Source organism: Malurus melanocephalus, unplaced genomic scaffold (assembly GCF_030028575.1).
Source record: "Malurus melanocephalus ecotype Western Australia unplaced genomic scaffold, MMel_1.1 scaffold_70, whole genome shotgun sequence".
NCBI classification, from domain to species: Eukaryota; Metazoa; Chordata; class Aves; order Passeriformes; family Maluridae; genus Malurus; species Malurus melanocephalus.
In genome coordinates, this window is record NW_026623302.1 from 1,316,672 (window position 1) to 1,338,203 (window position 21,532).

Sequence of the window (21,532 nt, forward strand, 5' to 3'; positions counted from 1 at the left end):
TCTCATCTCTTTTTTGTCAGGGAACAACTTTCCACTTCTTTTTTTTTCTCTGAGTTGAAAAGGGAACATAAATGTCATGTGTTTAAAAGATCAAGTTACATTACTTCTCCAGCAATCATTTCACTTTTCCTGCTTTCAATCAAGAAGCTGCAGCCTGGTATCTTTTCTAAAAGCATTTGCTTTTGTATTTAGGCAGGGGACATTCTCATGAGTGACATTGAGTATCTTTAGATACAGAAAGGAGGCACTAGCAGACAAAAGTTGAGGTTGCACATGCCTTTTTTTATAAAACTTCGTTAAGGTAGTTGGTTTTCAGGGCAGCTGTGGATTTTTTTATCATTTGTCAGGATTTGTGGTGGAATTTTATTTTCTGCTTCTAGAATGTTCTGTTTTACTTGTTGTTCTTGCATTTTTGTGAGAGTTGGCTACTATTCTGCCTCTATCTGACCAAGCCCCAAGCTCTTATTTGCCAAATTAACTCTCTGCTGATCCTTTAAGAGTATGAATCAAGCCAGGAAGTGGCTTCAAAATATTTGTGCTGTTTATTAGCTACATGTTGACATGCAAATATAGAACTTTCAGTTCAAGGAAATTGGAGGAGAAGAACAGAGCACTTGACAGAAGAATCACAGTGATTCCATTCTTTTGAAAAATTCGAGGTATGGAAGAAACTTAGCATTAATACCGTTGATCTAGAATCACAGCACAAGGACAAATGGCATTATATACACTCAGAGACTCATACACACTTCCCCCTTCCTGAACAAAATCAGAAAATGTAGCAAATCTCTGAAATAGAAAGGCCACTTGCAAAAACTTTTAAAAGGATATTATAGGGTAAAAGATGCATTCTGTCAACAGAAAGTGGTTCTGAAAACCAGAAGTAATTAGTAGAATTTGTTTTAACTATTGGCTCTTGGTTCTTCTTCTCATGCAGGTAAGCAGCAAAGATGAAGACTTCTTAGACCTTTCAGTTGATGTGGAGCAGAATACTTCAATCACTCACTGTTTAAGGTAGACAAAAAAATCTGAATTTTTGCAGTTTGTCTTTACCTGTTACCCAGAAAGCAGGAAGTAAAACTAAAAGCTGACAGTCTTATCTTTGGTAGATTTAAGTGTATAAAATAATGTTTATATTTTACATATATGGATATTTCATAAAATACCCCAGTATTTATGTATTTGTTTTTTTACTCAGGGGTTTCAGCAACACAGAAACTCTGTGCAGTGAGTACAAGTATTACTGTGAAGAATGTCGCAGTAAACAAGAAGCTCATAAAAGGTACATCACACTCAGGGAAGGGAAAAATAACCTGTGCATGTAATGACAATGCTCTGGTGTTTCCTGTTGTGCATGTGTGTCAAGGAGAGAACATCGTTTGCCCCTAAATTTTTCTACTCTTCTTCCACTTAAAAGTAACTTGCTTGCACTCCTCATGCTAGAATTCAATGTGTGTATTTCCATGAGTAATGAGAATCCATGTCAAGCATTTTGGGACTCCTTTGATCATTATTTATTTTATAAATGGGAAAATGAATGGTCTTAAGACCAAAAATGAGTTAAAAAGCCAAGTTTAAACAAACTGTCAGTGACTAATCAAAGATAATTGGCAATGCTGAAAAGGCATTGATTGCATGTGACTTTTTAAACTTACTTTTGTTCTGAAAATAATTTTTCCAGTTGCTGATAGAATCCTTTTGATAGCACTTTCTGTAACTAATGTTGTTAACTGAGTTTCTGATTTCTTAAAAGCGTTTAATTGGTTGTGCCAAACTGCTGGACAGTGCTCCTGAAAATCATCAGAAACTCTATAAAGGCCTGAAAATCATTATGTTTTAAAACAATTCTTGTCTGCCCAGTAATTCTTCTCGTCTTGGTTATACCTTTGAAAATCCTATCATTTTGTGTATTGTGAGGCTGTTTATTATCGGAGAAAGTGTTTGGCTGAAAGAGTGGGAGCTCTGATATTCTCTACTGGTTATACTGTTGCTGCTGGTTGTTTGGTTTGCCATGGGTGCACACACAGCTTTTGCACATCTCATCTGCTGAATTTGCCTTCACCCATTGCCTGAGATTACTAATTGGTGTCTGTAAGAAGTTGTGAATCCAGGTCTGGCCCGTTGTTTTCTGTTGCCTGAGCTCTTTTTTTGTGTGGGAGGTAATGTTACCCCTGACCAATGTAAACTGGTTTCACATATACCTGTACTGTAGGCATTTCTGTATTGGCAAAACACAGCTTTGATTGTTTATATTTTAGGTCTCATGTGGGCCTTGAGTTCAGTTTCACTACAGTCATATTTTCCTTCCATCTCTTTAAAACAGTTTATCTGTGATGGGTTATACTGAATTAGCAAAGATGAGGTACCGAATTTGTTTGCCATTGAAAGAGCTCCTATTATCAAACTCTTGTTACATTATAAGGAGATTACTTAGCTTTTTAAAAAGAAAGAGAGCAGAAATTATAGCCATAATGTAATAAAAATGTACATCTTCTAAAAATAGTTGCTTCTGTCATCTTTCTGCCCTTCTCCATCTGTTTTCATTTCCTAGTTCCCTTGTGGATATTTGGAGGACATTCCCTTGTGGAGTCTAGCAGGATTGCCTACAGGTTGCTATCAGCTCAAGTTTAATGAGAAAAAGGAAAGGTGGTTTTTCAAGGAATTTGTCCACAGTCCCCTATCTTTTGAAAAGAGAGTTGTCTTTTGCAAATTTCCTAACATTCTAAACAATGACCTTAACAGACGTGTCTGAAACCTGGGCTGTGATGTAGAGACTTTAGAGCTGCCTTCTGGGGCTGAAAGCAGTTTGAAAAATTCAGCACTGTGCTGATCTAAGGCACGTGGCTGTGCCAAGAAGCAGAGCACTCTGGCTTAGTTGTTCTCTTAGGATGGGCAAATTCATTGCCCAAAGATCTGGAAGTCTGTGTTTGCTGCCAGGCCAGCTATGGTTGGCTGAGGAGGATTTGTAGCCACTGATGTGAGATCTCAATACCTCACCCGAGGGAAGGGGGCCCGTGAGACCTCAGTAAAACTAGATCACATTTTGGCTTTGACTACTGTAAAACATTGCTGCAACATTTGTACAAAATTATTGTGCCCGGGCCCAGCCTTATGTTGTTTGGATAGCAGGAGGTAAGTGGATAACAGTGGGTTGTTTGTGTCCCTTGGAAATTTTAAGTGAATGGCTTGGAAATGAATGGTCAGGAAAACTTGGAGTAATATTTCAGTGACAGAGTGGTGTAACAAAGCTTCCTTTAAAAAGCTTGTTTGGCTTGGCTGGTTTCCTGAGAAATTCAGCGGGAATAGGACCTCTGAAACAACTCTGGTGCAATACCTACACTGTATATCAAGTGGGATCTTTTGCTTTTGGCAGCTCTAGAAAGCTATGGGTAGAGTTACTTAAAAATTGAATTCCGTGTTATGTGATCTTTGTGTCTTAGTTATTATGTGAGTTCATCATGGCTGTTCTTAAATACTGTAGCTTATTGTTTTAAGTACATTTTCAGCTCTCTTCTTTGTTAAAAATACCCCTTTAGTTTAGAAACACAGGACATATTTTCAAACAGCAGATTATTTTGGTTTCTTTTAATGCTTGCAAAGATTTTTAAAAGATGTCAGTAAAACAGGTTTCCTGTTTGTTGATATTGATGGAATGTTTTGGATAAATATTGGAAATACTGTAATTTTTTTTGTTTTGTTCTTTTTTTCAGGATGAAAGTTAAAAAGCTGCCTATGATTCTAGCTCTCCATTTGAAGAGATTTAAATACATGGATCAGCTGCATCGATACACAAAACTCTCTTATAGAGTAGTTTTTCCTTTGGAGCTTCGTTTATTTAACACCTCAGGAGATGCCACCAATCCTGACAGAATGTATGACCTTGTTGCTGTGGTAGTTCATTGTGGAAGGTAATAACTGTTTTAAGCAAGGGGTTTTTGTATAAGCATAACTGTGTTTGAAAGGGCAACACAAAGCACCCAGTATCATATAAATCAATAGCATTTAAAGACCTCTTAAAAAGAGAAGGTTCTCAGGAAAAAAGCATTGTTGGGAGAAAATACCAGTCCTGACAGGGTATGTGGCTTTGGTGCTCTGACAGGTCATTATCAAAAGTGCTAACTGTATTATACATTACAAAACTTTATATGAACCTAACTATGCTAAAAAAACCCAAAACCAACATAAAATGCACAATATCATAATGAGAAAAGAAGTCTCTTCGGAAAGAAAGCATTATAGAAAGATGAATTTAAAAAGTATTTTCTTTAGGGTAGGGTTTTTTCCTAAGGCTTGAGCAACATTTTCTGAAATATATCCACACAGGACGAGTTCTGTTGATTACTTTGTTCCCTTCCTTTCAGATTAGGACTGTTAGATTTGTATTTGGTTTTGCTATATTCATCAAATGTTCTTGTGGCTTCAAGGTTTAAAATCAGGTTGTTCTACAAACTGCTTATTGAGTAGATAAAAGCCCAAAAGTTGAGAATTATGATTTGATGTCTAGAATCACAGAACAATTTATGTTGTGAGGTCAACTACTTAAAGCAGGGTAACTTTGACTTTGATTAGGTTGCCTTGGGGCCAGTTTCATAACTAGGAATGCTGATTGCACTTTGTCTTTGGACAGTTTGTTCCAGTTACTCAGTTTTCTCACAGTGAATAAAGAGTAGAGTTAAGATAAATATATCTCAAATTGGACAGTTTTGGAAAATAAGCCTCTGTGCCATAGTTTTCTGGGACACTCCTGGATTTTAAGGAGAATTCTCTCTGACCATTCTGTCTGATTCCTACCATTTCTGGCTCCTCCTTTGAAGCTCCAGTCTTGGGGACTTCTCTGTTCTCAGACCCACAGCAGGAGATGACCCCTGTTGTCATTGTGTTGGTGATCTGGTACACAGATAGACATGTCCCTCCAGGATGGCAACCTTCCCTCCCTGATCCAGGCAAAAATCCGTATGAATGCTGTTAGTAGCCAGTTGCCAGTTGAGGCAGTTCCAGAAGTGCTCTAATGTGGTTGTACAATTTCATTTGTAAGGTTCAGCTGTTTCAGAAATTGTACTGCTTCCTTACTTGAAATCTGATGAGAAATAAGACACACTTAAAGTTTTGGTGGAGACTTTTTATGTCATAGTTGTGGAAAAATATATTATCTGCCATAACTGAAGATGCTGAGCATTCAGTAAGAGTTTTAATTTAAGCCCCTCTCATTGCTCATAAACTGCCAGCTTAATTCAGTTTTTGTGTACAGTGAACCAGATGAAGAGATTCATTATTAAAACTGTAGATGAGCTTCAGTTCTACAGCTTTTTTCTTTCTGAAGTTTAGAAATAGTTTGGGATCTGTTCTGTCTCTATGGAAATATCAGAATGCTTTCTTGATTCCACTTCTCTGTCTCTGTTTAAAGATTTCCTTTGTATTTTCAATGCCTGTGCTGCTTATTCCTCATTTGAAATTATAGTCGTTCATTTAGCATAATAAATAAGACCCTGTCAGGAAGATGATGTAAGTACAGAGTAAAAAACCAAAGTGAAGAAACATCCAAACAGAAATTGTACTGGTAGCTGTTTTAATTACTGGTCAGTATTGATTTTCTGGAGAAAAAAAAAATTAAATGGAATACATCACTGCATACCTGTTTATTGTCTGTGTTCTTCTCTAATTTTCTTTTACAGTGGCCCTAACAGAGGACATTACATTGCAATAGTGAAGAGTCATGATTTTTGGTTGCTTTTTGATGATGATATTGTTGAGGTAAGCCCAAGCAGAGCACGTTGTGTATATCATTTAAAGCAGAATGCCTGGTATGTTAATGAAAAGAAGCTTCAATTCAGTCTAAATGAACAATAATTGTGTGTGCAGAGCTGTGCCTTACAGTTTGACTGTGCAATGCTTTGAACTGCATTTAGACTTCTATACTTGAAAGAAGCTCCTTTGTTTATGACCAGTGTCTTTCACCATTGTTTAATAAGCTATTCTGTGGCCAGAAGGCAAATAAAGGTACAGATTAATAGGTTTTTTAGCTTACAATACACAGGAACTTACAGCAACACTTAAAAATTTATATATGGAAGATATATAGCTGACCCTCTGTGTAGGTGACAGCTGAGGGGAAGCTGAAACATGGCAAGTTGAAAAATTATTTGAATTTTATTATTTTATGTAACTATATTAAAGTGAATTTGGTTTGACAGTAATTTTTAAAGCGGGATTTCATTTTGTGTGTATATTAGACAAATATTCCATCTTTAAATTTCTGTGTTTTTGCATACAGAAAATTGATGCACAAGCTATTGAAGAATTCTACGGGTTGACATCAGACATCTCAAAGAACTCTGAGTCTGGTTACATCCTCTTCTATCAGTCTCGGGACTGAGGGGAGCTGCTGTAAAGAGAGATTTTTGTGTCTCACATCTTCTCTACCGTGGAATGGAGCAAGCACTGGAGAGAAGGAAAGCAGGGAGCTCTAGGGGCAATAGCACAGTTTGCACACAACTACGTAAGGAGTTTGGGATTCTTAAAACTTTTGTATAATTTTCATTTTATTTGCTCAGGTATCATGCTGATTACACATCTCCACTGCATCCCATAAGCAAAAAGAGAGATACCAGCCACTCTTGCAGGAGCTTTTCTTTGGGGAATACTATCTCTGTGGTCCTTGTTCAAAGGCCATTGAAGCCTTTTATGGACTTCAGTGGCCTTTCAATCAGGTTCTCGCTGTGCTGCCAAATTGGTGCAGTTAGGAGCATGAGAAATCTGTATTTTATACAGATTTTATACAGACTTCATGTACAAAAGGTAAAGGATTCTCTGTGAAGTTGGTTTCCTGTGCTTAAGTTTGAAAGAATGAGGTTTGGAGGGTTAATATTAAGCAAGAAATTATGTCTGGGCCCAACACAATTGCCTTCTTGATGGAAGTGGTTTAACTGAAGGTGTAAACTGGTGTCAGGGAGGCAAGGATGCTTTGCTTCTCTGAAGAAGCTTACATTATTTATAATGTGTGGTCGGGAACAATCAGTCAAGATTATGGCTTTTAATCTCCGTATGGGGAAGGATTTGGTTTGTAATAGCTTATTTTTATTTATAAATTATTGTAACTTAGGATCTTGTGTATTGTCGTTTATTCTAACAAGTATTGGAAATTTTATATATTAATTTGAATTAAAACTAATAATGTTTAAATGTTAAAGGAGAGCCAATACAAATTATAAAAATAATGCCTACAATATCTGAAAAAAATTAATAACACAGAAGAGAGATTTCCTTTTGGAGGAACTGGTATCTAACTGAGGTACTTTATTTAATTAAATTAGAACAGACTTCCCATTAATGGGTGAAAAAAAAAGTCATCAAACTATTGTATAGAATACTTAAATTGTAAGAAAATGGTGGTGCAGTGGTGGTATACTGGTCTTTATACTTCTTTGATAATTTGTTAATGGTTCATACCCTAGGCAAATGAGAATTATTTGAGTCAAAGTAAACAATTTTAAGAATATTATTTCCTCTCCTAAAAGCGGGTCAACTTCTGTTAAACATTAAATTACGTCTGAGTAATAAGAAGAAATAGGCTTGAAATTTCATGAGACTGAAGATACTACATTTCTGTAAAAGTAGTAATGTTTAAGTCCTGAATAATGAAAATTTCTGAAACTAAGCAGTTTACCTTGATTTAGGTTTGTGAAACAGCATTAAGAATTAAATCTTGACAAAACACCTGATCTGTAAGTAATGTGAACTATTTGACATTCTTCACTGAGGAGTGCATTGTCTGACAGTAGCTGAATGTAATTTCTGGAAGGTCCTGGGACATGCATTCTAGATTATGGCAATCAGGTCTTGGATGTCCTTGTCACTCCCTCGTCAGCTAATGATTTTTACATTACTGTAATTTTCTAAGATTATTTTATTGATACTGTTACAACTTTTAAAAGAATGTTTCCTGTCTGCTGCTATAACTGACTATTTACTTAACTGTATCTTTTAGCTCAGGAAATGACTTCTCCTATTCACTCAGAACAAAACTTTAACAGGGTCACTAAAATTGGGCTATTTAGCAACTGTCCTATTGTAACAAATCGCTTTTGTAAGATGCGGAGTTTCTAACGCCTTGGTTTGGCTAGAATTCTTTTATAGAACATTATGTTTCATTATTAAACTACCAGCATTATAAAGTAAAGCCTAAATATTGTGGGAGATGCAGAAAAATATGATTGGATTTTTCTGAAAGGATTCAAGTAATGTAAAAACCTATTTTCAGCTTTCAGTAGAAAAAGGGTTAAAGGGGTAAATCAGTTGGATAATGGTGCATGTTAGAAGGATGAAGTCCTTTGCATACTAAAGGTACAGTATTGCAAAAGAACTGTCATATTACTGTTTGCTAATACGTTTGGTCTTTTTTTTCTTTTTTTTTTCTTTTTTTTTCTTTTGTTTTAATATAGTTAAAAGCTGAGGCTAGCTGGCAAATGTTTTATACCTTAACAAAATTTAAAACATTTTTCTTGTTTCACTGGTTTTACTCCTGCTATGTATTTTTATAAGATACTGACTTTTATTTTGTATAGGGGTTTTGAGCTAGTATTCCAAATTATATATTTCATTTTTCTCTTAGTGCAGCTGAAATAATTGTAAGTTCTTGATTAAACTGATGTCAGAAACTGCAACTAAAAAAAAAAAAAGAGACAGAAATATGAATTATAACTGATTGGTATGTAAAACATTGTAGGATTTTTTCTTGACTGTAATACAGTGAGGAGTGTGGGAAAGTTGTCAGTTATTGTAAATGGTGGACTTTATTTGCTGTGTAACTATGTAAATGTTAATTGGGATTACAGTCCCTCATTTTGTATATTGGAGCAAAAACTTCTATTAAATAAAGTATGTTCTCTAAAGATACATACTGTATCCTTTGTGGAGGCCAGATGGTCAGTCAGCTGCCTTTTGTGCTTTGCAGTGTTTTCAAACAAAAAAAAAACTGTCTGAAACTTCCTGAATTAAGACAAATGCCCTGAGCCCTGGAGGGAGAAGTGTTTTTAAATAAACTGCATTAAGTATCTTACTCGATATGTTGTTAGGGAAATAATTGGGTGTCAGCTGATTTTGGGTGGCGTGCTTGTCTGGAAGTAGATTTCTCGTAAGTCCTTGGTCTCTGAGGTGGAAGGGAGTTTTAAATACTATTCTTTCTGGACTACTTCCTTAAAAAAATTTGTACCTTGCCACAAAATATGGAAGTTGCCCAAGGGGTTTCTTGTATCACCACCTTGTGGGAAGGAAAACAGTAGGAAAAAAAAAAAATGGAGTATTTACAGCACTGATGTGAAAGAGACTGACCAGAGTCCAGTCTTCCTTTCCAGAAGGAAAAGGTGCAGCTGGTTAAACTATCTTATATGATCTGGGATCATTCTTTGCTTGGAGCCCACTCTTCTTTTGTACTGAAAGTCAATAAACTTGGAGTTTTATGAAAGTTCAGACCCTGCCATATTTGTCATTGTGATGGCTGAATTGGTAGCCTTTCACTGCCTGGAAGTGGTGACTCTTAGGTGTTGAGGTACTTGTGTGAATGGTCAGATCTAGTTGTGGTTTCAGACATTAGTCATAGATCAGATTGCATCTCCTCAGGTGGCCTTCAGGTGATGTTGGCACTTAGGGATTTGGGGCCACTTCAGATGCCCCACCACGATCTGTGACATCTGCATAGCACTGGCAGATGAACATAACACCCACAGATCTGTATCCTTCTGGAGCAGCCACTTGAAGCTGGGTATGACATCCTGGTTTGTTCCTTGTGTCTCTGTCTCTGTTTTTCCACAAGTTTTCAAAATGTTTCCACTTTTGCATATGCTTTGTTTGGATTGTATACAGATGACCATCTGTATTGGTTGGTTATTCTCTTTTGTGGTGATGTTCGTGAAGTTTAAAACGTGAAGCATCTGAAGCTTCTTGTTGCTTTCCTAATCCCCTTACTAAAATTAAAGAAATATTATCTTGTGCTATTTGGTCTGGTGTCTCAGCTGTAGATACAAAATGGTCATGTGTAGTCTTACTATTGAGCTTATCCTTGTAATTGAATGAAATTTTCATTCATGAAAATTCATGAAATGTGTCATCTTCAATCTTCAGTTACCAGAATTTATTTTGTGGTTTTTTTTCTTCATGCCTTTTCCTGTGGGAATTTCCACTTCTCTTTTTTTTCTGTTTAACTGCTGACTTTGTTCAGTGACAGAGTTCAGCCTGGTCTGAAAGATGGGGAGTTAGGGGCTTTGAGAAAGTGTTGAAAATGCATCAACAACTCAGGATGGCAAAAAGGGTTGGGTGGTAGTTGGTTGGTTTGGATTTGTGGGTTTGATTTTTTTGTTTTCATTTTCTCATTGGTTTTTAAAGGTGTCTGAGAGTAGTTACTTGAAACTGTATTCTTAGATTAAACCACCTCTTCAGTTACCTTTATCTCTAAGAGCAGAAAACATTTCAGTACATGTTAATTATCAGTGGGCTGCAGTATTACACTGAAGATGCTTTTGTGACTTTTCTGAAAGTGTAAACAATCCAAGTAAAGACTGTTTAATTCTAAAGAGTAACTTCACTGTGTAAGATTTCCGCTTTCCCCCTCACATTTATCTGGGTTGATCTTGAGTTTGTGTGTCTTAGAATTTTGGGGCTTTTTTGCCCCTTGACAGTGCAATATGCACTATTTATGGTTTAGGTCTTGTAAGGCTTCAAGGCCCGCTAACCTCTCGCAGCATACATTAGTCTCTTTACCTGTGAGCCTTCAAGTATTCAATTATTACTGAATTAATATTCTACATAATCTGTATTCAAGGATGGTTCACTTTGCAGCAGCTTTGCTACTGATTGCTAGAAATGAAAACTGGCAAGTCAACTACCATGCCAACAAACACAAGCTTCATCTGTTAAATACAGAGATCTATGAAATCCATTGTTTCCAGTTTTAATCATAGAGTGTGATGGGGCAGAAATTAACTTTCTTTGGTCTTTGTTAAAATATGTTCTTTGGGGAACTTCTGTAAGAATGTGTTGGATATGTAAGGAAGATTATAGATAACACCAGTTTTGAAAGGAATTGAGTAACATCTTACAGTTTCTTTTTAAAAGTACAAATAAATTACATTATTTCTCTCTAATGGCTTGTGATTGCTGCATAAGAGATTGTGAGGGCTCAGAAGACAGCAAGGTACTTGGTAGCCAGGTCTTTGTTATGGAACCCATGTTGGCATCATTAGGGAGCTTTAATTCCAGAAGGATAATCAGTCGTGTCCTTGATCTGCATTCTGCAGGTTATGTAATCCAGGAGAGAGAACGCACAGCAGTAATCTGTCCGGAAGTAAAGACAAGGAGCTCTACAATCATTTGCTACCACAACAGACATGAAAGCAGCATTCCCCCAAATGACAGAATATTATATTAAGTGCAGATTTCTGGTATTTGGAGAATTTAGGGGGTGCTCAAAACATCCTGCCATTCTAGGCTTTTTCATGTCTTCATGTGTGTGTTTAATTTGCTCTTTCAATCTATTTGAAATTTGTGTCTGTACACAGATTCTTAGGTTGATATGATTGTATTAATGGGTGCTCGTCCAGAAAGAATTTATGCATATGTGTCACATGGAGTGTAATATTTTAGTGGTCTGATCTACAAAGATTCTCTGACTCTTAACAAGTACTTACTTGTGTATTTTCTGTAACTAATTTTAGAAAAAAAATTACTGAAGTTCTGAAAATATTCATTAGCATTGTATTAATAAGCAATTCAATATCCAGGGGTGCCTCTGCTCTTGAGTGTCGGCTGAATTTGAGTGCCATCACATAATAACACAAGTTGATGTGCAGCCGCTGCTTTGCGGTGTGATGGTTACATTATTTCAACTCTTTTTCACTGAATGTTGCCTCATTGCAGTGGCTGCAGTGATCAGCCTGTAGGAGATGTGCTAACAACATTCAGCTTGAGTTGCCTACTTCCATGCTCACACATTTATTTGGCTTCCTGCAGGCTCGTTATCCCAATGTTACGACACATCAGTCTTCTCTCCATCTTCCATGTCAAAGAAGATTCCAACACACAGCTTCAGACAATGTTTGGTAAATTACCATGTTGTATGTCAGAGATGAAATCTGAGGTATCTACAGTGAAAATATCGGATGCTTTCTGTTTTCTAAATTGTCATGTCTCTGTGATGAAAGTACTCTTCAACATAAGAAAAAAAATTGGAATCATGGGATTGAGCAAATGCAGTCTTGGTGTACCCTTTTCCTCCTGTTTTTAAGGAGACTGTGAAAGCCATGCAGTGTTTCTCCCTAAGACTGTTACGTGACTAGAAACATATTTGAAAAATGAAATCTTTCTTTTAGAGAAGATGCCCTTAGATGATTTCTGAGTTTGTTTAGAGTTCCATACAAAGGCACGACAGTGTTCCACAGGGGTCTGTCAGAAGCAGGTTAGGAGAAGACCTGCTAGGTGCTGGATGCCAGAGGGGTCTCACTGCAACTGTTAATTCCAGTGCAGTGTAACAGGACCCAAATTTTGCAGAGCAGCCGCCAAGAACCTGTGAATAATGGGAGAAAACCTGCATTCATCAGGGCTGTAATTGCTGCATATGCAAGGCTCTGACACAGACCACTTTGACCACTGACTGCTCCTTTTCATTCCATTTTTTTTTTAATAAAAGGTAGACAAACCATTTTAAATGTACAATTTCAATATGTATACGGTATGTATACACTGCTTTTCAAATTGTTTTAAACTTCTGATAACTTTTCTTGAATTACAGAGAATTTGAGGGAGATACTACAGGTTGAGGTCAAAAAGTGTATTCCACATATATATCACATCACCACGATATGGTGTGATTTTTTTCCCCCCGTACTTTGTTTGTTGCTTGTAGAAACATTCGTAATTCACCAAAGGAGACGAGACAAAAATCACTGTAATTCCTAAGCTGTCTTTTGTCTTTTTTCATTATGGAATTGTGTGCAGGGTAATACACATTTGTGGGGGGAAAAACACATCGAAAAATAACTTGGCAATTTAAAAAAAGTTGAATGCTTGATAATTTTGTGCTTCTGTGAGTAAAGAAAATTATCAAAGAACATGAAGCAATGAAACGCTGCTTTTGGACAAATTCGGTAAATTTAAAAAATAATAGCATACTGAAAGCTTGTTAATAAGGATTAGAGCAAGATGAAAAATAATTTCAAGGCTTTGGGGCCAAAAACAGTGATGTCCCACAAGGCTGGCTGATGGGGCAGTTTGTGTTACAGCAGTTATTAGCCTGCACTGTGAGCCTGCATGCCCAAAATCTCTTGGTGTTTGTGTTGTACGTCAGACACATCTGCACACGTCAGAAGACAAAAATGTGTGTTCAGATGAAGACTTCCATAAGGAATGTACCTGGTATAATAAGGACAGCACAGCAATGTTCATCTCTAGCTGCTCAGATGACAACTTCCATTTTGGAAACCGAGAAGGAAGAATGTGAGAATGCAACTGCCAAGTGTCCCCCTCATAAAGAGATGAATCTTGGGTTTATATGAGGATTCTGAGTCCTGAGTAATCCAGTCCCACTTCAGTGTTTTCCATCAAGAAAATGTGCTCCAAACAGCTGTCACAAATCTCAGGAGGCCTCTGGCCTGCCTGGTACTCATTCTGCTGTATTCTGGTGTTGCAGCCACCTACGTGAAGTGCGAGAAAAGTTCCATCTTATAAAACACTCCTTGCAAAATTAGTGGGAAGCCTGGGTAGAAAACTGCATAAGCCGGTTGCTTGCTCTTCCTCTTGTGTGCAACAGGCACAGCAGCTTCAAGGGTTTTGCATATGCTCGGTGGTTTTCATAGTCAAGACATCTTGTTCTAACTTGCTCTGTTTGGTGGTTTTTAACTGAGGGGCATTTTAGCATTTGCTCGTGGCGATTATCTTATTAAACCATGATCTGACTCCAATTTCCATTCCTGTCTGGGCAGGTATAGAAAACATTTCCTGATGTTTCTTGGCTGTTTACTTAAGTACTAAGAGCAGCAGCGTGTTTTCTGTTCAGTTCCCTCAAGGTTTGGGTAAAATTGTAGGGGTAAGCATTCAAGAAGGTTATAAAAATCCAGTTAATCATTAAATTTAATAGGAGTTATGTATTTTAAATACTTCTGTTGATGAGGACAACAGATCATGTAGTGCAAAGGCATAATTCATGTGCAAGCAAGGAGTAATGCAAGTTTGTGGTCTTGAATATCTGAGAGAACAAACCTTTCAAGTGCTCCCTAAGAGCATAGGGACCCTCAAAAAGCAACAGTTCTGTCTGAATGTTGTCCTGCTGATTCAGTGCAGATGACTTACCTTTTCTAGTGAAATGAAAAGCAATGAAGCATTTTTCCCATTCTGCAGACAAGGTCTACAGGAATTTTGGAGGCTTGAGGTGTTTTTCATTCAAAATTATTTTGATGTTTTATGATAAATTATTGTCTGGAATCCTTCTTACAGATGGTTAAATTTGGTGAATTAAAGTCCTAAGTTTCCTTGTATCAAGGCTGGCTTCCCATTGTTGCTGTTATTTTTTTAATTATAGTAAGGAATATGTGGAGATTAGAATTCAGCTGTCACATTAGTGCTCCATTTATTTGGCTGATTGCTGTGTTGTGGATGTCTAGATAATTATATGTAAATCACTGACTTCTTGCTAATGGCCAACTTGAGGGGTTTTTTCCACCAATCTGTCAGTTCTTGAGTGTTTCTTCTAAAGTGTGAGAAGGAATTAAAAAAAACATTTTGACATATTTGTGCAAAAGTAAGCTGAATGTAGACTTGCAAAAGCGTGGTATCTGAACACGGATGTTTTCAAACTGCTACTTTTATATGGGAAATCATTTAAAAGCAAAAACTGCTGAAATGTAAGTGCCTGAAACTAATCATGTCAGTGTGATTTAAAATTCTCCTTGTCTTCTGAGCATTTTTTCAGTGTCAAAAGTGAAAGTCCCCTGAAATGAAAAGGAGCTACATAATATGTATCTTTGGAAAGGTCATTACAATGTGGGTGCCTAATACAGAGTTGGAAGCCTAACTTTCTATGCAGAGTTGACAATTTTGGCCTCAGTTATTAATAGAAATTTTTCAGTGGGTTCACATGAGTTAAAGAATCCATCTTGTGGATGGTGATGAAAATCTACAGGGCCGCAGGATTGAGAAGAAATTTTTGTGATATAAAATCCTTATTTTCTTAAAATTGCTGGAGCTAGTAATAGCAATGGTAGAAGTGTTAGGGCTGTCCTAAGGGGGGCACAGCAGCACAGCATACTCAAACCTGTGTGAGCAAAGGCTTGTGTTTATGGATGGTTAATGCTATTGATACAAAAAGACTCACATCAACATTGAAACTTTCCCATGCTGTGGTGTGAAAAAGCAGTTCAATTTTAAGGTGCCTTTTGAAAACAGTCTTTACTCGTAACTTTGCTGTGCTCAGTTAATTGGACTATTCTTTCTCCAGAACTTCAGTCTTGTTCAGATGCCATTTCGGGCTTGGAGAAAACATTAACAATAAACTTGGATGCTTTTATAAATTCCAGTGAATAAATTTCAGCCTAAAACTCAATGAAGTATGCAGTCAAGAATAATTATTTCATTCACAGGTCAGTAATAACTGACTTATCCCATACAGAATTTCAAATCTTCAAAACTGAATTAATAAACCTTGAAAAATTGTGGTTAGTCTGTTTTCTTATACTGTTGGTCTGATTTTTTTTTGTTTTGATAAGCATACAGCTATTTGAGACTAATAGCCCTCTCTTAGAACATGTAATAAGCTACATGACAAAGTTACATAACATAAACATGCTGTTCTATGAAACTGTGTATGTCTTTCAGAAAATACTGGAATAAATCTTGATGGTGATTATGATGATGTTGGCAATAAAGTGCAATTCCAAGATATAGAATGGCTGACTGACTGGAAGGTTTGGATTTTTTTTGTTTTTTAAGCCATGCTTTGGTTGCTGAATGCATGTATGTGCCTACCCTTATGCCTCTGCTGTGCCCTGAGATTAAAACCTTAATCTGATGTTCCTGTTACTGGATTAGGACTGGCAAACCACGAGGAATAATGGTCAATGTGGATAATAGAAATGGCCATTGGTGTTGCCCTGTGTTGCTGAAGAACAAGGAGATGGAAACACTGTGGGCTGTGACTGAGGAGAGCATCAGGGCCTTTTTGCTTTAGAGCACTGTTGTGAGAGAAAGCAATTGCATTCATTGCTTTTAAAAGCAGGGCTCCAGGAGCAGCTTTCTGTGGAAAGGGAGTCTGGTTCTGTTGAAACATGTTTCTCTTTCCATGTCAAAAACGGAATCCAGCAATTTGGTTGGGCCAATGGTGGGACTGCAGAAGGGAGCCTGAAAGGAATTCCAGCTTGTTGAGCATACAGCGGGCCACCAACCAAGCAGCACTCGTCACATAAAACATAAAACACAAAACATAAACACAACACCCCAGAGCACTGAGCCCTATGCTAGCTTCCAGTAGGATACTGGCTCAGATCCTGGGTCTTCAGAGCACCAACACAATGTGTCTCAACTTCCTCAGAGCCCATCCATTTCTCCCTGAGTCTCAGTGGGTTGGGGATCACCAAACCACTTAGGGCCGGTGTAAGATCCACTAATGGGGTACAGCCCTTTCGGAAGAGAGTCTGGTCCCATTATATTTCTGCACTTGTGTCTTCAAAGCTGTAACTGGGCAGGAATTTTCCAGCAAAGATAATTTTGTGAGAAATCAATGATTTGTGAAAACCGAAATGTTTTGTGGGAATGTAATCAACCAATATTTATTGCAGGTTAAAGACAGCAATCCATTCTCTTGCCTGCCAACTCATTGGATGGTTTTATGGGGAGATCACATTTGAGGAGCACTACAGGGTAGCGGTGAGGGTGTCAGACAACATGAATATCTTGAGTCTGCTGTGTTTAAGTTCTCCATGAGATGCAGTGGCTGCAGTCTAAGCATTTCAAACGCATGATAAAGTGCATGGACTCAGAGGCTCCATTGAGACTGCCTTCCTCCCTTTTCCACCCTTTGCATGCTTGACTTCGTAGCTTTCTGGATTTCAGTGAAAGACAACAGGGAGAAGCAGAGGCCGTTGACTGTGCTGATAATTTATCAATACATAGAAGGATTGAAAACTTTGGATGTGTACAAAAAAACTCTCATTTGAGTTAATAGAGCAAGAGATAGCATGGCTAACTTCTGAAGGCTTTGGTATTAAAAAACATCATCATATGAGATAGAAAGGGAGTTTCACAGAGCTTTTTGAAGAAAATAGGTGACCTTGGAGTGATCTTCTGAATCCCCAGGCTGGAGGAGATTGTTTCCCACTTAACACTCTTCTCATGTCTGCCCATGGCAAGTTTTTGGAATTGTCTTCCAATGCCATCCTCTTGTTTGCTTTTAGCTGTGGTCAATTAAAATTGTTTCGTGAAAGAGCAGGAGCTATCTCCTCCCCAAATCTGTGTTCAAACAGTGTCTGTGGTCCTGCCAGGTTGCTGAGGATTTTGTCCATTTTGGTCTTGAAAATGCCCAGGGCAGAGATGCTACAGCCTCTCAGGGCAACCTGTGTCACTGCTTGGTTATTCTTGCTGTGGAAGTTTCTCCTTGCAGGTCTGAACTTCTCACTCTTCAATTTATGACAATGATCAATCATCCTCCTGCTGTGTACCACAGAGAATAGCCTGGCTTTTATTTTCCATGTTTTAAAATCAAAGACCTATTATTATTTAATGCGACCCCTGGTGTCTCACAGCGCTATAAATTCCATCCTGCTGCTCCTGGGGGACACCTCTAAGCAGTGCATGTCTCCTCACCTGAGGTGCTTCTTGCTGGCTTTCTTATGAGTTACTTATTGCAGCTTAGTACCCTCCTGTTCATCTGGCTTCAGAATTTCCATGGGACCTCATAACTGGTCAGTTTGAACCAGTGATTTCCTCCTCCCCCATGTGACTAATCTCTCCTTCCCCATGTTTGCCTTCACCTCACTCTCCCTGATTCTCCAAATTTCTTCGTATGTAAGTCTTGTTTTCCATATGTCCTGCTCCCCACCTCTGAATTCTACCTGCCTCTCAGGGCAGATGTCTGCACCCATACAATTCTGCATTCTGTTCCTCCCTTTGCCATCCTCAGCTTCACCTCCCAGCCTAACTCATCCCAGCAGCTCCAGTACTGCTCTCCTCTTAGTCTCCCTCCCTGCTCCTCTGGGGTGGATCTGACACTGATCTCCTTTGCATTCAGACTGGAAGTGCTTGGTCTCTCCCTGCCTGGGCTCAGCAGCAGGTGGCTTCTGCTGCAGATTCAAGCCTAATCCCCGACCCCAACACCAGAATTTAGTTTGTGACTCATGAGTTCTACCTTTTGAGAGCTGCAGATTCACGGGCTCAAGGCAGTCCATGTAACATGGGTTTGACCTTCACCAGACACCAGGCAATGCTGTTTGCCAGAGAGGACACTGCCACTTAATCTGTTTTCATCCTGGAAACTCCTGTGCAGTGCTTTCCTTGTGCTGTACAAAACTACACATTTCAGTTCCAAGATCTCCTTCTTCCATAGGTCTGCTCCTTATCTCTGTCTGCACTTTGGCTTGGCCAGGTCAGCTTCCTTTTACTAATAAAGGCACAATAGCTTTTTCTTCATCTCCATTTATGAGTAACATGAGGGCTCTGCTTAAGGTTTAGTAATTTGTAAACTAAGTGCACTGGAAAGATGACTTCACTCCAGGATCTCCTTCCTAAGAAAAAATATCCTTGAACAAACTGTAAAATTATCTGAGGTACTGTGTCTGCTGCTAGTAATATCCTATTTTTTCTCATTTTCTATTTTTAAATTTGCACTGCTCATATCCATTTATATCTCTCAGTCAGTTATTGTGTTATCCTGAAATTATAGGGGGACCAGGCAATTTCAGTTTATACAGCATAAATCCAGTGGGACTGGGCCCCTGTATGCTGAGGAAGGTAAATCAGAGCAATTATGACCTGTGGAGGGAGGCACTCATCACTGCTCGCCATAGGATTCCTCATCCTCAGCTGCGTGTAATGCCTTGCCATTTTGATTTCCTCTCCTGCACAGCAGACTCATCGGGGTTTCCTGATGCTGTGGTTAAGCCATGGAAGTGGAGCTGGGGCCATGATGAGGTTCCAGGGAGGCAGTGGTGGTGTGCAGGTCTCCAGCTGCCCTGCGGTGACCCCCAGCCTCAGGATAGGGCAGCTTGTCCTACCTGTGTCACCCTGAAACCCAGCAGCTGCCAGGTAAGGCAAGGAGGAAAGGCTGAGATAAAACAACCTGTGTTACAGCTTTCCCCCTGCAGCTTTCTTCCTGCTCTTGGATTTAACAGCAAGTCCAAAACTCCTCAGTTCTGCAATAGCAAACCGAGCTCGCAGGGCTGTTTTCTGCCTAGCCAGGAACACGTGACAGCCCTGAGAAATCCTGGTTTCCTGTCGACAAGGATGAGTGGCTGCAGGACAGACCCCTGAGAAGTTGTGCTTTTGTGCTGCTGACGGGGAATAAGTTGTTAACCATCCATCCAAACAATGGCCCAGACTGACACACTGGTTTTCAATGAAGAGAGATGGAGTTTTCCAGCCACTTGCTGAGCAGAGGGGATGCTGATGGGATGCTGCTGCTCCTGCCTTGTGGCAACTGCTTCTCCAGCTGCTGCTCCAGTGGCTCCCCTGGGACAGCTGCACTGACATGTTGGGGGAACGTGACTCCCCAGAACCCTCTTCCCTTTTCCTTGTCAATATATGAGCTCCTGTCCCCCCAGGGGAGGTGAACAGCTTGGCAGCAACACAAAAACCCTCAGACACACACTCTGGGGGAAATGTTTTATAAACATCGCACTAATTTCTTGCAAAACATAGTGAGGCTGTAATCAGGAGTAATGAGAGGAGGTGCAGTTCCAGCTTGCTGCTAATTAGCCACTAAAAACCTGAGCACAGTTGTCAGCATCTCTATTTCCAGTGATAATTCAAAATGTGGTATTCCTCCCCTTCCAATTCCCCTTAATGAATAAATAAAGTGACATTCAGTTACAATTGCAAAAAGTTATGACAAAACCCATTTACCTTAAACTCTTGCATATCCAACAGTCTCTGGCAAAGTCAAGAGAGCTCATTCCAATTATTGAAACAAAAAACAATATTGCTATCTTTTCTATAAACAGTTACAGAAAACTGACCTTGTTATTTCCCCACAGCCAATGGCAGCAGTGCCTCTTCCTTGCCTGTCTAGAATCCAGCCCTAGCCTGCCATGGTTTGTTTGGGAAATCAGCTCCCAAGCTGTAATTGATTCCTCCAGCTGGTGTCTGTGCAGTGCTACTGGAGGGATGTGCTAATTACCTTGTATTAATTCAAGCAGGGGCGAGCAAACTGCACTTCCTCATCTGTAGGTGGGATGAAGATATTGGACATCACTCCTGTCTGTATCAGCCTTTTGTGCACACATCCAGGCTGTGATCATCCTTCTTTCTCCAGGAGAAAAGTGGGAAACTGTCAAATGCCTTCCTGGAGTCCAGGCAGGCAATGTGCGCAGCCTCTTCCCCCATCCACTAAGCCTATCACCTTGTCACAGAAGAGGTCAGGTTGATTGAGCACAACCTGTCTTTTACAAGCCCATGGTGGCTGGGCTTGGTCCCCTCACTGTCCTCCACATGCTGCGTGATGTCACTCAACATGACCTGCTCCATGACCTTCCCTGGCACTGGGATCCAGCTGAGAGGCCTGTAGTTCCCTGAATCCTTCTTCCAGCCCTTCTCATAGAGGGGCATCACATTTGCTGACCTCCAGTCACCTGGAGCATCCCCAGTGTGCCAGGACTGCTGGTAAATCACAGAACTGTAGAATGGATCGAGTTGGAAGGGACCTAAACATCTAGTTTCAACCTCTCCTCCACCACTTCAGATTGCTCCAAGTTTTATCCAGCCTGGCCTTGAACATTTTTGGGGATGGAGCATCCATAATTTCTTTGGGCAACCCCTTCCAGTGCCTCACCACCCTCCCAGTAAGCAATTTCTTTCTAATATCAAATTTAAACCTACGCTCTGATGGAAAGTGGCGCAATAAATGCTGGAGCCAGTGCCTTGGATGAATCCTGTCCAGCCACCATTTTTGTCTAAATTGTGTAGCAGGTCTAGCTCCCTTTGGAATGCAGGGGCTTCATTCTGCTCCCCATCCCTGTCTTCTGTCTCAGGGGGAACCCTGTAAACTGTGGTTTTGGCAGGCCATGCTGCAAAGGTTGCAGACTAACAATATTTATTGCTGAGATCTTGGACGAAGGGCAAGTGATGGCTTTGCTTTAGAAAATCCACAGTTTTCCAGATCACACTCTCATCTTCCCTGTTTCCAAAAGGAAAGCAGAATGCAGGGCTGTGCAGGGGTGTTAGGTGGCACTGAAGCCACCCAGCATGTGAGGTCTGTCCTTGAGGTGCTGGTGATGCTCAGGAGGCTTTTGGTCCTTGGCTGTGGTGCTGGACCCTCCCTGCCAGCCAGTGCCTCCTGAGGGTGACA

At 39.4% G+C, this 21,532-nt stretch overlaps 1 protein-coding gene across 1 annotated transcript in view; it reads left to right on the forward strand.

The window, feature by feature from the left end:
• Nucleotides 1-10,115, forward strand: part of USP12 (ubiquitin specific peptidase 12) — a 33,829-nt gene extending 23,714 nt beyond the window's left edge. Inside the window, exons 5-9 of the mRNA XM_057366699.1 lie at nucleotides 938-1,014; nucleotides 1,199-1,282; nucleotides 3,711-3,908; nucleotides 5,673-5,751; nucleotides 6,272-10,115. Of these exons, the coding sequence (XP_057222682.1) occupies nucleotides 938-1,014; nucleotides 1,199-1,282; nucleotides 3,711-3,908; nucleotides 5,673-5,751; nucleotides 6,272-6,373 (540 nt within the window). The 3' untranslated portion in view covers nucleotides 6,374-10,115. The remainder of the gene's footprint in view (nucleotides 1-937; nucleotides 1,015-1,198; nucleotides 1,283-3,710; nucleotides 3,909-5,672; nucleotides 5,752-6,271) is intronic.
• Nucleotides 10,116-21,532: the final 11,417 nt, after the last annotated feature.